This window comes from Oreochromis niloticus, linkage group LG3, assembly GCF_001858045.2.
Source record: "Oreochromis niloticus isolate F11D_XX linkage group LG3, O_niloticus_UMD_NMBU, whole genome shotgun sequence".
NCBI classification, from domain to species: domain Eukaryota; kingdom Metazoa; phylum Chordata; class Actinopteri; order Cichliformes; family Cichlidae; genus Oreochromis; species Oreochromis niloticus.
Genome location: NC_031967.2, coordinates 56413782 through 56426369, shown reverse-complemented (window position 1 = coordinate 56426369; position 12588 = coordinate 56413782). Strand labels below are relative to the sequence as shown.

The 12588-nt window shown below is 38.7% G+C and overlaps 1 protein-coding gene across 1 annotated transcript; it reads left to right on the top strand.

Moving 5' to 3' along the window:
- The first annotated feature begins 6627 nt into the window (after positions 1-6627).
- On the top strand, positions 6628-11321 carry LOC106097739 (uncharacterized). Its single transcript, XM_019356659.2, has 7 exons — positions 6628-6948; positions 7414-7492; positions 7814-7877; positions 8046-9018; positions 9315-9482; positions 9806-9901; positions 10252-11321. The coding sequence occupies exons 4-7, from the start codon at positions 8053-8055 to the stop codon at positions 10582-10584; spliced, it is 1563 nt and encodes a 520-aa protein (XP_019212204.1). The 5' UTR covers positions 6628-6948; positions 7414-7492; positions 7814-7877; positions 8046-8052; the 3' UTR covers positions 10585-11321.
- Positions 11322-12588: the final 1267 nt, after the last annotated feature.

Here is a 12588-nt window from a genome sequence, read left to right as displayed (position 1 = left end):
TTAAACTAAATGTGCAGCACTCGGTGTTCCCATTTAGACAGAACTGGTTACATTTTATGAACAGATCATAAAATCATCTCTGTCAGCTTCACCTTCATCTCTGCTGTCTGATCTTTTAATTTTCAACGATACACATATACAAGTGATCTTTATGTGATCCCTTTCATCTTTATTCAAAGTGGAATAAAACAGAGACATTTCTTGAAGAACAGCAGAAATTTTAAAGTCAAACATCTCCCTCTAGTGGCCATAAACCATGTGGGAAGAAAAATATTACATCATAGATGTGAGATATATTCAGATTATGTTAAAACAGGTATATGTGTTTTTGTTTTTTATGTACACTCATGATCTCCTGTGTTTGTGTTTATTTTAGAAAAAATAAAATGGAAGGTTTCTTTTTTTTAAACTGATATACAACAAATAATTACAAAATATGTAGCTCATTGCGCATGGTCAGTATTGCCCACATGCAAAAAACCCAAAACATTTTCGGACTTAAATTCATGAGACTATAATCAGTGTATTGATTGATACTGGAGGTGTTCTGTCAGCAGTCAGAGGTGCAACGGGATTGTTTTCACCAGAAGTGACCACAGTATGACGGGTAACAGCTGTGGCGTCACCTGACTGTGGATGATAATTGAGTTGGCATTTAAAAATCATGTTCTTATGTTATGTTATGTTGTTATGTTATGACTTTAAAGTGCAACAACAGGCTGTCCTCTGAGTCTGCACAACTGAAAGTTTCAAATCTCTGCATCTGTTTTGTATCTAAAATGGAGGAAATGTCACACTGACAGTGGTAAACTGTTTGTCACCTGCTCAACCACCACAATTTGTGATCATATTGTTGATTTAGTTATGGTGTTATACACTCACTGGCCACTTTATTAGAAACACCTGTTGAAAAAGTTGAACTCTCTTTTTTCTTCAAGTGTAAAACACACATTTCAGTGCAAGTAAAACATCTTCATGTTCTAAGTCCCAAATAAAGTAAAATAACATTTTAGGACAAAAGACAAGCAGGAAAACACCAGCTTATTGCAGGCACACCTTTTGGTTATTTATCGAAATAATTTACAAAATCAATTAGTCGTGTCCGTCTGGAGGTCTTTTTTAAGCTCAGTTTTCAGCACCAAGGACATAAAAGCAGCACCCTGAGTTTCAGCACCACTGAGCCCACAGACTGGGGAGCTGACTCAGAGGTTTCTCACACAGGAAACAGCCTCCAGCAGCAGCACAGACAGTGACGCACACAGCTACTCACAAGATTTAAAACAAAGTTAAACATGTTTAAAACCCTCTAAGATCTCTTCATAACCAAATTGAACTCAGTTATTATTAACTATGATGTTCCACTCTCCTGCTGCTCAACCTGCTGTACCTAAGGGCTAAAACATACATACGAGAAGGGAAGAGGTATGGACAAGCCTGCACAGACTCTGGTAAATCACAAGACTTAGGGTGCGTTTTACTGGGGGTGGATATAGTAAGCAATAATCCAACCATCTTGATCTCAGGGTGGGAATTGTGTTGGATTTACTCACTCACACCTTGGTGGCTGAAATCAGTGTTTAAATGCAAGATCATATAAATGATATGTGCAGTGCATTAATATTATTATTATTGTTATTATTATTATTATCCATACATACATCTTCTTCGGGTTATCTGGGTCTGGGTCGTGGGGGCAGCAACCTAAGCAGACAAGCTCAGAACTCTCTCTCTCCAGCCAGCTCCTCATTTATTTGACAGCACTTTAAAGTCTGAAGGACGTCTTGTTTTGCTGAATCCTGCGGTTGATGAGACGAATTGTGCGTGTGCAGTTTGGGAAATGAATAATATGATATTGTGCCATTTTAATCCTGCGACATTTGTTTGATTTTATTTCTCATCTCCTATGTTATGGATTGAAAAGGGAGAAGATTCAGTTTAATCAGCTGCAACACAAGCTCAGTAATGTAAGTATTGGAAAGTGTGGTATCCACACAAACCTCTGAATCTCAGCTAAAACCTCATATCAACCATTTGTACGACCACCAAACACAGCAAAAACAACAAACAGTTAAAAGTGCAGTTATGTAATTCCATTAAATGTCCGTAAACAAACACAAAGAGCCTCGTTAACACAGAGCCATGGCCAACCAAGGAAGCAATACATTTTCTAAAAGCTGAGATCTCACAGATTACAAAACTTCAATTTTCTTGACACTCCAACAAAAATTCACCAAACCAGCTGCAAAAGCAGCTGACGTTATTCTATTGGCTCAAATGATTAAAAAGAGGTGTCAGTCATGCAATATAGAAGCTGAAACAAACATATTAGGCATGTAAATAAAGTAAAATCTTTTCTGCTGTTCAATACCTAAGAAATTTCAACAGATGGTGCCAAAATGTCCCAAATAGCAAAATGCCTGGCTATCCATTCATTAAAAGTGATGTCAACTTCCAATGTTTCACTTCAGCAGCATCAATATTTGCACACATAATGTTCATATGTTGATTCCTGGTTTTCTGGACTTAAATGTGAAGCAAATCAAATTTTCAAAGTGGTTCTAAATAAAATAAACAAAACCGAAAAATAAATTAGGTGAGGAAAAGAAATCGAGATACTCAAATGTCCCAGCCTCAGTAACTTTGACACAGTAATATCTGCTGTAATATTCACACGTCTGATGAACTCTCACCAGTGTTAACTTTATTTTGATACCAAGATTGTTTACACATAGTTTGTAATTGCAGAGAAATACTCTATTCATGTTGGACATGTGACTTTCGAGCAGGAAGCTCAGAAAGTCCCTTGGTGCTTAACAGGTTTTAAACTCAGCCTGAGCAGTCAGACGGCATATTTGTAAATCAGTAGATGAAGGTGTGGCACTTTCACAGTGTTCAGGTGTTATGTTACGCCTCCTTCCAGGGAGCAACTCACCTGTGTGTCCGTGTTTAGAGTCCAGGTGTGGAGTGGAGCTTGTTGTTCGCGTGTGTGTTTGAAGAAACTGTAAGTTTACTTTGGTTCCTTCTTTAACACTTTGACTGTTTTTTTCTGCTCTGTGATGTTTGGACCTGATGTTCAGCTATTATTTCAAGGCAAACTTTAGATCACTCTTGTGTTTGAAGACAAATCCACATGATTATAGATTATTTATTGGCTGGAATCAAACAGTTTGATGAATATTCATTCATGTGACAGTTTCAGCTGCTGCTTACAAATCTGATAACGTGGAGAATTTGGTCCCACACTGACGGGCACTGATGAGGAAGATGCTTGTCTTCTAAATCATATGACCACTATTATTTACAGTCAAACTGATGCGATCAGTTTAGCTGCAGGGCAGGCGTGACACAACTATGTCGCACAGCCTCATTATTCAGGTGTGAGTCAGTGTGAGAGAGGAAATGATGCATTTGTTCATTAGGGCAGAGTTTTGAGAAGCTGCAGTTAAAATAAAGAAGTTTTGTTTTCATTAAACTGACATTTTTTGTGCCTCAGCTGGAGACACTTTTGTTTTGAAAGTCTTTGGAGTATTTGTTGTTTCTGAAACATGAGCTGGAGTAAATATGATCAGGAATGCTTCTATCCTCCTTTTTGTCTTATTTACATCCTCTGTTTGTGAAAATCGCCCTCCTCTCCTTCCCGCCCCTTTTTCCTTCAGAAGTGAAGTTTGTTCAAGATAGCAGCTCATTTCTTTTTAAATACAACATACAGCAAATTTGGATTCAAATACAGCATATGAAAAGCTTGAATCTTTGCCTTTTTCACCCTAACTGCGAAACTCAAAAAAACTATTTTATTTGTTATGTATCATCCTCCCGGCTCATGCTCAGTTTTTAATCTGATTGAGTGGTGAGTTCAGGCAAAATAATCATACTAGGTGATTTTAACATCCATGTAGATGCTAGAAATGACAGCCTAAACACTGCATTTAATTCATTATTGAAATCAATTGGCTTCTGCCAAAATGGGCGCGCCCACCACTTTAATTTAACTATGAGTTTTACACCCGATGCCTTTCCTTACACTAAATCCTAAGGTGAGTTTTCAAACATATCAAATGTGAACTACACAGTGGAATCACCTGATCTTGACAGTTGATGTGCACATGAATACTTTGTGTTTCCTCTGCAGGTGAAGGTAGAAAGTGTGTGTGAGCTGATGTGGATGTGAATTCAGCAGCATGGATCACTGTGAGGACAGAGAGGAGGGAGTCCCTCCCTCTAAAACTGCTGTGTGTTGGGAATATGAGAGCCAGACCAAAGCTCAGAGGTGAGATGACCATCTCTAACTGTCCATGACTTTTCTCCATGTCACAGCTCAGCACTCACATCACTGCTCCATCATTATTCACAGTAACCAACCTGGACCTCCACCCAGCTGTGTGTCCTTAAAGAGTGACCGGTCTAATGAACGTTTCATTGATTTTAAAGACCAGCAGGCGTCTGCTGCAGAGAGGTGAGCTATTAGTGACATGAACTCCTTGATGTCAGTTTGGTGTCTGATTTGATGTTGTTTCCTGGTCTCTAAACTGCATCACAAAGCAGGTCACTGAGTGAGGAATTCCTTTATTCTATAAAAAAAAATGTCCAACATCTACTGCTGCTCATTGGACCATCAATAGTCCTGCACAGTGTAAATGACTGTGTTTACCTCTGGGTGGCGCTCTGTTTTTACACTACCATCACTAGTTTAGAGTTTCCGTCTGCTCATGCTCAGCCTGCAAATCGGTTTCTCTTTGGCATGATGAAGATATTCTAAGTCTTCATCAGCTTCTGTGGCTGCAAATGAAAAACACTTCACTCACAGGATCAATGGGAGACCTGAATCTGGACTGGCACCCAGCTGTATGAACACCGTGTTGAATCATGTCATTAATAGATTTCAACAAAAACAGTCATCAAGAAAGATGTAACTTAAAGTCACGATTATAATGTCTAAAATTCTGTCAGCATTTTATATTATGTGATGAGTCCTTGATTAAAGATTTGCAGTGTTGGGACTAACGCGTTATTAAGTAACGCGTTACAGTAACTACGTTATTATTGTGGTAACGAGCACAGTAACTAGTTATTATGCCAAAATCAGGAACGCGTTACTCGTTACTGGGATTTAGATAGGCTCGTTACTCGTTACTTCGTGTGGTGGCTATCGTGGAGCTTCCACAGATTCAATAACATTAGCAAGTGGTGGAGGCCAGCAGGTGGATGAAGGAAAAGGGAGGCAAGAGGAGAGACCCGAAGCGGCCGCCGGTCCGCGTGTCAGGTGAACTGAACTTCAGGTAAGAAGTTATGACCTGCAGTCTATCTGGGTCAGATATAAACCAAGTTTAGGTGGAGTTTATTTTCGGTATGCTGACATTTTCGTACTGCGTGCTAGCTAGCATGACGGAGTTTCTATACAGCTGGGTGGGTGCTATGTTACTGATGTTGAACTTTATTTTGTTCATAAGGTTAATTATTAGAGTTGACAACCGTCCCCTAAAAAACGGAATTGTCTCGTATTCAGAGAAAACATTATGTGTTTCGTATTGAGGTGAAAAGGAACAAAGTTGGTCCCGGACTTCAGCTACAATGAAAAAGACACAAAGCTGGATTTATTCTGTGTCTTTGCTGCACAGCTGCCTCTTCTTCTCTCATTCTCTCCTGTTTCTACTTCAATCATGAAACTGATCAATGATCAGCTGATCGGCTTTTCTCCCTTGTTTGTTTATCACCCACTTCGCGCCAGAAAGAGGAAACCAGCGGATGTCGCGTTAAACAACAGCAGCACGTTTGATCAGCTGTTGTTAGAATTTATTTAATATTAATTTCTAGTATCAGCTGATGTTTGCTGGAGCCACAGCTGTAAAGCTGCTGGTCATGATATTGGTTTGGTTATCTGGTGAGAGGGAAACATGAAGATGAAACCAGGAGATGTCCTTACTGAATCATCAGAGCTGAACAGGTGATGGAGAAACAGGTTTACCTTTTAGGTGACATGAATGAGTTGAAGGGAAGTTATGAACTGTTTCTGAGAGACAAATAACACCAGGATCCTTTTCTACGTAGCTGACAGCTGGTAACTGTGCAGGGGCGGGTCTAGCAAAGTGTTGCCAGGGGGCCAGGTAGGGCATTAACAGGGAAAGGGGGGCACAAAGAAATACTTTTCTTTATTATTCTCATTTAAAATGTCTCGCTTTTAATAAATAATTATCTGAGTCTTACAACAAACGATTGATAGATTGATACATATATACCATCAGAACAGTGTACATCACTGTCACAACAGTGTTTGTTTTCATTCAAAGGCTTTATGATTTTTCCTATAATGGTGGGCCGGTCCCTAGTCAAAATGCCCGGGTCGATTTTTTTGTCCCAGTCCAGCTCTGTTTGCAGCTCATCTGCAGTCTGGTGTTACCTACATCTTCCTATTCAGAAGGCAGAATTTCTGAGTTCTGAGTACAATCAAAAGCACCACGACTGCAGTTTTTGTGTTGGATGTAAAAAGCGCACATGACGCTGTGACGTAGGTAGAATCATGGCGGCGGTCAACGACAGTCCAGGCGTGGGATTTCTCTCGTGGAAATATGCACATTATCTTTTCCTTTCTATTGGTAGGTGGCACAGTGCACTTGTGGCAAGTAAGCAAGCTACACTGTAAACCCCAACAGTCTACCTGACTTATAAAGTATGTGTATATAACAATTGAAATTTCTCACAAAGTTGAAACAACTTAAAACTTTTCTGTTCTGTTAACGATTCAAACAATTATAATTGTACATGGCTTAGAAGTTAAGAGTAAATACTGCTGTCTTAATTATGATTTTTGAGTAAATGTTTTTTTCCGAGCTCCGCATGTGTACGTCAACTACGTCATGACGTTTTCTCTCTAACCTGAACGACGTTGACAGAAAATTCTGTTCAATATGGCTGCCCTTCTCGAGCAACTGGAGAGCACATTTGGAGAAACTTGTAAGTGAAACGGATCCTTCGTTGTGTATATTTTTCCCGTAAAAAAGCAAGTATATTAATATGTTGCAGCCAAGAACTTCTTTTCGAATGCGCTGTTGTGTTAAAAAGCACAGACCCAGGTGGTGAATAGTTGTTCGTGCTCTTTTTCAAACATAGATTATGTCGTCAGTTTTACAGTTTTAACCGATTAAAACACAGTTTTAATAAGAATCAGACATAAAGAACGGGTCCTAGTGATATTTTAACGACCCCTTGCCAAAGCAAGAAAGTTGGCGTTTTTACAAAAGCAGCCTCATTGTTCGGCAGGTGTTTGTCTTCTCAGTAGCATCATTCAAAATTGACGTAGCTAGCAGTGGCAACTTCCATCTTAAACAATTAAAAGTAATACCCAGACTGAAATATAGCAAGGTGTTGTATATGTAGTGTGCTGATAAGGTTTTCAATATTTTTATTTTTTATTCCAAGGCTGACGACCGAAGAAAAAAAGACCGAAGAAAAAAAAATTCCGACTGCAAGTCATTTCAGGTGGAGACAGTAAACACAGGTGAGTTGAAAGATCTATTGAAGAGTCCTTCCTTCATGGCCATTAAAACATTTGTAGGTTAAAAGACCTGTTTCATTAAAAAAAAAATAAAAAAAAACATGGCCCTGCTTTGTCACACTGAATCATGTTGAAAAGATATATTTTCATGGCTCCCCCATTACCATTACCTTGTACTTCTTTCAACCAGTCTATTATATTTTGTGACAATGAGACAATGTTGATTGTATGGTAAAAACTTAAAACTGAAAGAGGGTTACTGTTTACCATGACTAACTGAAATGATGGCCTGTGACTTTGTAACATCTGACATTCTTACCTAAGTTTTGGACTGTTGGATGATCGGCCATAGAATTCAAGACTGCACTCAAAGTAAACAGCAGTAATTGTAAGTTTTTTTTGCCATGCTAAGTGTTTATTTTGTCATGAAATGTACAGTGTACTTTCAATTCGATACAATTATCACTGACCATAATAAGGTTAATGGTATGATGTACAGTGTTCTTATATATGAGACTATTCATTTTTTAAAAATCATCTCCATTCCTTGTTTCAGTCATAGGATGATGGCAGTTTCCCAAAAGTTCCTTCTGAGAGTTCACGTCACCACAGATGTTGCTGTAAAGGTTTCTCTAACTAAGCGGCCTGAGTCGGTGGAAGAACTAATCACCATACTCCGGGAGAAGCTCAACCCAAGGCTGGACTTTGAGTTTACCTTACAATACGAAGACCCCGACTTTGATGGGCAACTTACCTGCCTACTGGATATTCAAGAGTTGCCGGAGAAGGGCACACTAAAAGTAGTGAGATCTGAAAGTGATGTCAGTTCATGTGCAAGTTCTGATACAGACATCCTTCCTCATGTGCCATTAGCTCAGCGTCTGAAGTGTTGGCCTGACACTTTCCCAGTACCTACCTTTTCTTACGAAGTTGAACATCTCCTTGAGGAGGGAAATAGAGCCTTTGAGATGTCTGGAAAACATCTGAGGTTGACTCGAGCCCAAAAGCACAACATCTTGGAGACCATGGCTTCAGTGATGCACACCTTCAAAGCTTATCCGAGTGATAGAGATGTCGGTTTGGCAGCAGAAGCTCTTGTTACCACTCATCCGTGTCTTAAAGAGCCTGGAAGTACGAATGGAAGTTATGGTTGGAAGACCAGTTTAAAATTCAAGATGGGAAATTATCGCACCAAGCTAGCCAGATCTGGATGTGTGGAGGTGTCTGTCAACGCTGGCAGGAGGAGTGTTAACAACCCTGAAAGAGAGCATCCCCACTCAAACATAAAAAGAGCCAGAAGAGCTGAGGTGAACTACCTCCCAAACTTTCCAAGAGGAGAAGATCAGGTCAGTTTGGAGGATATGAGAGTCCAGATAAAAAATGAGGTTGAGAAGACTGAGCCCAACAAAGTAATGATTGAAAAACTGATGCAGACTACCTTCGCACTACGTCGCCATGAAATTGTTCAAGACAGCCCAATGGTGAAGAACTTCTTAGAGAAATGGCCTGCTCTGCGATTTGACTCTCAGGTATCTGTGCTTTGATATATTTTTTTTCTTCTTCTTCAGTTTAACATGAAACAATGCAAGTTCAGCAGATCTCTTCAGATTCAGATAATACATAAATAAATAAATAATAGATAACAAATAAAATATATTTCAGCTTTGTGATACACTTGTGCTTGTGGTTCTGGTCCAATTTTTTTTAAAAACTTAATAGGACATCTATAAAACAAGGTTAGACAGAAGTTGGGCAATTTATAAGATGTAAATTTGGTCAGTAATTTGGCTTCATGTTGGATGTTTTTGTTCCTGTTTTATTTTAGATTTGTGCGGAGTTCCACCGAGTCACAAACATCAACCTGCGGAACCAGTTCTACGCTGAACTTGACAGACACACACCACGACTTATGGCTCTATACAGACAGAAGGCTGCACGGACTGGCAAGATATCGGAGGCTCTGCGAACCATCCTGAATCATTATGATCTTCAGGTGACTATTGCTAATGATAAAATTAACACAAATTAAAAGTTTCACTGATACAAACTCAATTTTTCCTTGCTTTGAACATCCGTGTTCTATACAGATTACAGCTCTGATCTGGAGAAGAGTATTTTAAAATACTGTGTAGGATTTTTGTCAAATGAGTAAGAAACAGACTCTTTGTCATCAGAGACAGAAAGGTTGTGTCTCAAACGAAATGTCTCCAAAATTCTGTAGAGTCACATGCTATGCAGTTTCATAAACATGTATTCTCCCCAAAGAATGACACCTGAAAACTTTGTGTTCAATGAACTTTTCTTTTCCCTTTTTAGGAGACGCCTGATGTCAACGTGAAACGCACTGCAGTGCTTCATGCCCTTCCTGTATACCTGCGGGAAGGGGACCCAGAATTCTTTAAGACATGTAATGTAAGTGTATTTTTGCATTACTTAAATTGTGCTAGTGAGATAAAACACCATGGATTTTTAAAATACAATTTGACTGCAGGTGGCCCCAAAACCAGGCTGAAGTCAAGATTTAGTTTCTTTTTGGGATAAAGTCATGAAATGATAAATTACTTTTTTATTGACAAATAACAAACATACTAATTATGTAATGCAACAAGCTAACACATTAATGTACATTTGTCAAAAAAGTAGAGTACCCTAACTCGTTACAAAGTAACCCACTACACTGCTGAATGTTTTGCTAGATTACAGGTCATGCTTGCCACATTCTCTCAAACCAACCTTACTTATTGATACTGTGTCTATTCCAGGCGGACACATTGGATGAGTCGACCCTCTTTGACACTCCAGTTGCCCTTCTCACAGTGGTTACCGACGGTGCTTCCCAGACCAGTCCTGTCCATTTTACTTCCTCAAGCATGGCCGTTGTGGTGGAAGGCGACCTGGTGCTGCGTGATATTCCCGGATTTTCAGATGCATTTGCCTTATTGTTTGGCTTGATCTATGCTCTGCATTTAGACTACCCCAGGAAGCTGGTTCACACATTTACCTTTGTCCAAAAAATCTTCATGGGGCTTGATGACGGCAAACCCCTGAAACCCTGCCTACATGCCCTTAAAAATGATTTGTTGCTGAAGGAGTAGTTCTGGAAGGAATATAAGGCGATGTTTGTTAGGACATGCACTGTTACTGAGCACTTTGTTTGAAGCACTTTAAGTTTACTACAGGCTTTGGGTGGATTTAACTCCATCAGTTTACCTTATTTTCCTATACTTGACTGCCTGTTCTGGTTATTTGGAAGCTTATCGTCTTTCTTTTTACCCATTTTCAAAAATTGTTTTTCATTTCTATTTTTGAAAAAAGGTGATTAGTATTTGACTTTTTGTTGTGCATTTTTGTATATTTTGAGAATTAGGACTGATGTCGTCTTTTGTGATTTAAATGTTCTACACTGAATTTATAATGCGCACTTTACGGTGCCCATGTCCATGTTAGTGGTTTGATAAAAACATTTGTGATGTTGTTTTTTTTTTCATGAAAAAATGTTAAATAAACTAAATGTGAAGTAACTAAATTTCTGTGCTTTGTTTAGTAGTCTACACTCAAACATTGGAACATACATATCTTATAATAATCATATCATTTGAGTTTAGGTTGTAATATAATTGCATTGTGTTGCATCAAAATAATAAACTACAAGAAACACAAAAATATTGAAATTAAAGTATACAGTCTTTGAGTAACGCTCAATTAATAAAATATAGGATATAATTTTAAATTTTTAGGTTAACACTACATACAAATTTTGAGTACCCCCATACTTAGAAGGGATGAGTTTGTGTACTCAAATCTTTTGAGGTAATCGGTTTCCACAAAAGTTTTAAGTTCAGTCAACTTGTTCGGGTTTGCAGTGTAGAAGACTGGCAGTCTTGCTGGGTATCCAGTTACGGAAGCAACACATTAACAAGAGAAGTCTGAGTAAAACCAAAGTTACTTTCCCTAGTAACTAGTTACTTTGAAAGTAACGAGTAACTTGAAGTAACTGAGTTACTTTTGATGGAAGTAACTAGTAATGTAACTAAGTTACTAATTTAAAGTAACTTACCCAACACTGAAGATTTGTGCTTCAATTATCAGGATCCTTCAGAAACTCAAAACTAAACCTGGACCCAGCTGTGTGTCTTCAGGGAGCGACTGGTCTAAAAGTGAACCCATTGATTTTAAACTCCAGCAGGAATCTGCTGCAGAGAGGAGAGCTGTTAGCAACATTAACTCTTTGAGAACAGATTTAACTGCTTGATGTTGTTGGATATAAACTGCAGTGCAAACATGTCATTCCCTCAGTCCCATTTAAACTGTCTCTTAAAAACAAGCCTTTGGTTTCTAAGCTACTGAAAATTCACTTCAGCAAACAGGAAATAATGCTCGTGCTTATGTTTTCTTCCATCAGTCATGTTGTACTGTATGTTGTAGCACGTTAGAGGAGGTAACACTAACTTTGCTGCACAGATTTCACTTTTACTCATAAAACTCAGAGCAACAAAATTGACTCAAACACTGGTTATTATTTTAACTTCTAAAAATTAAAGTCAATCTCCACTTTTTGCCACTTTTCTGAAAATCCATCAAATAAAAATCAACTGTAATCTGCTAAAAAAAGAGGAAAGGCTAAAACAAAAACAACTTCCTTTGTGCCTTTTGAAGATCAGTTCATCTTCTGCTCACTGAACTTTTGACAAAAAGAGAAATATGAAGTTTTTTGTTGTAAATGTTTGGAGACTTCCAGCATCCATCTGTCCACACAGACTTTGCTGTTTGACTTGCTAAGTTAAGTTAAACAGCTTAAAGTTAGACAAACTTTTAAGGTGGGCAGGAAACCGAGAAAGCTCTAGAGCAAGATGGCCGACGTTTCAAACCGCTGTCAAGGGCAGCATGTGGTAGTAATGACGACCTCTGTAAAGCTGCTTTGTGTATGTGAGCTTTAGGTTAAAGCATTTGGGGATTTTAATGTTGTGCAATCAGATCTGAGTCATGTTCAGTTGTTGACTCTTGTAGCTCTAAATGAGGCTAGCCAGCAGCTAATGTAGGTCATGCTCAGTGTTGTTGTTTGAGTCTGTAACCGTGCAGCTCTGCTTTTGCAGCCTGTG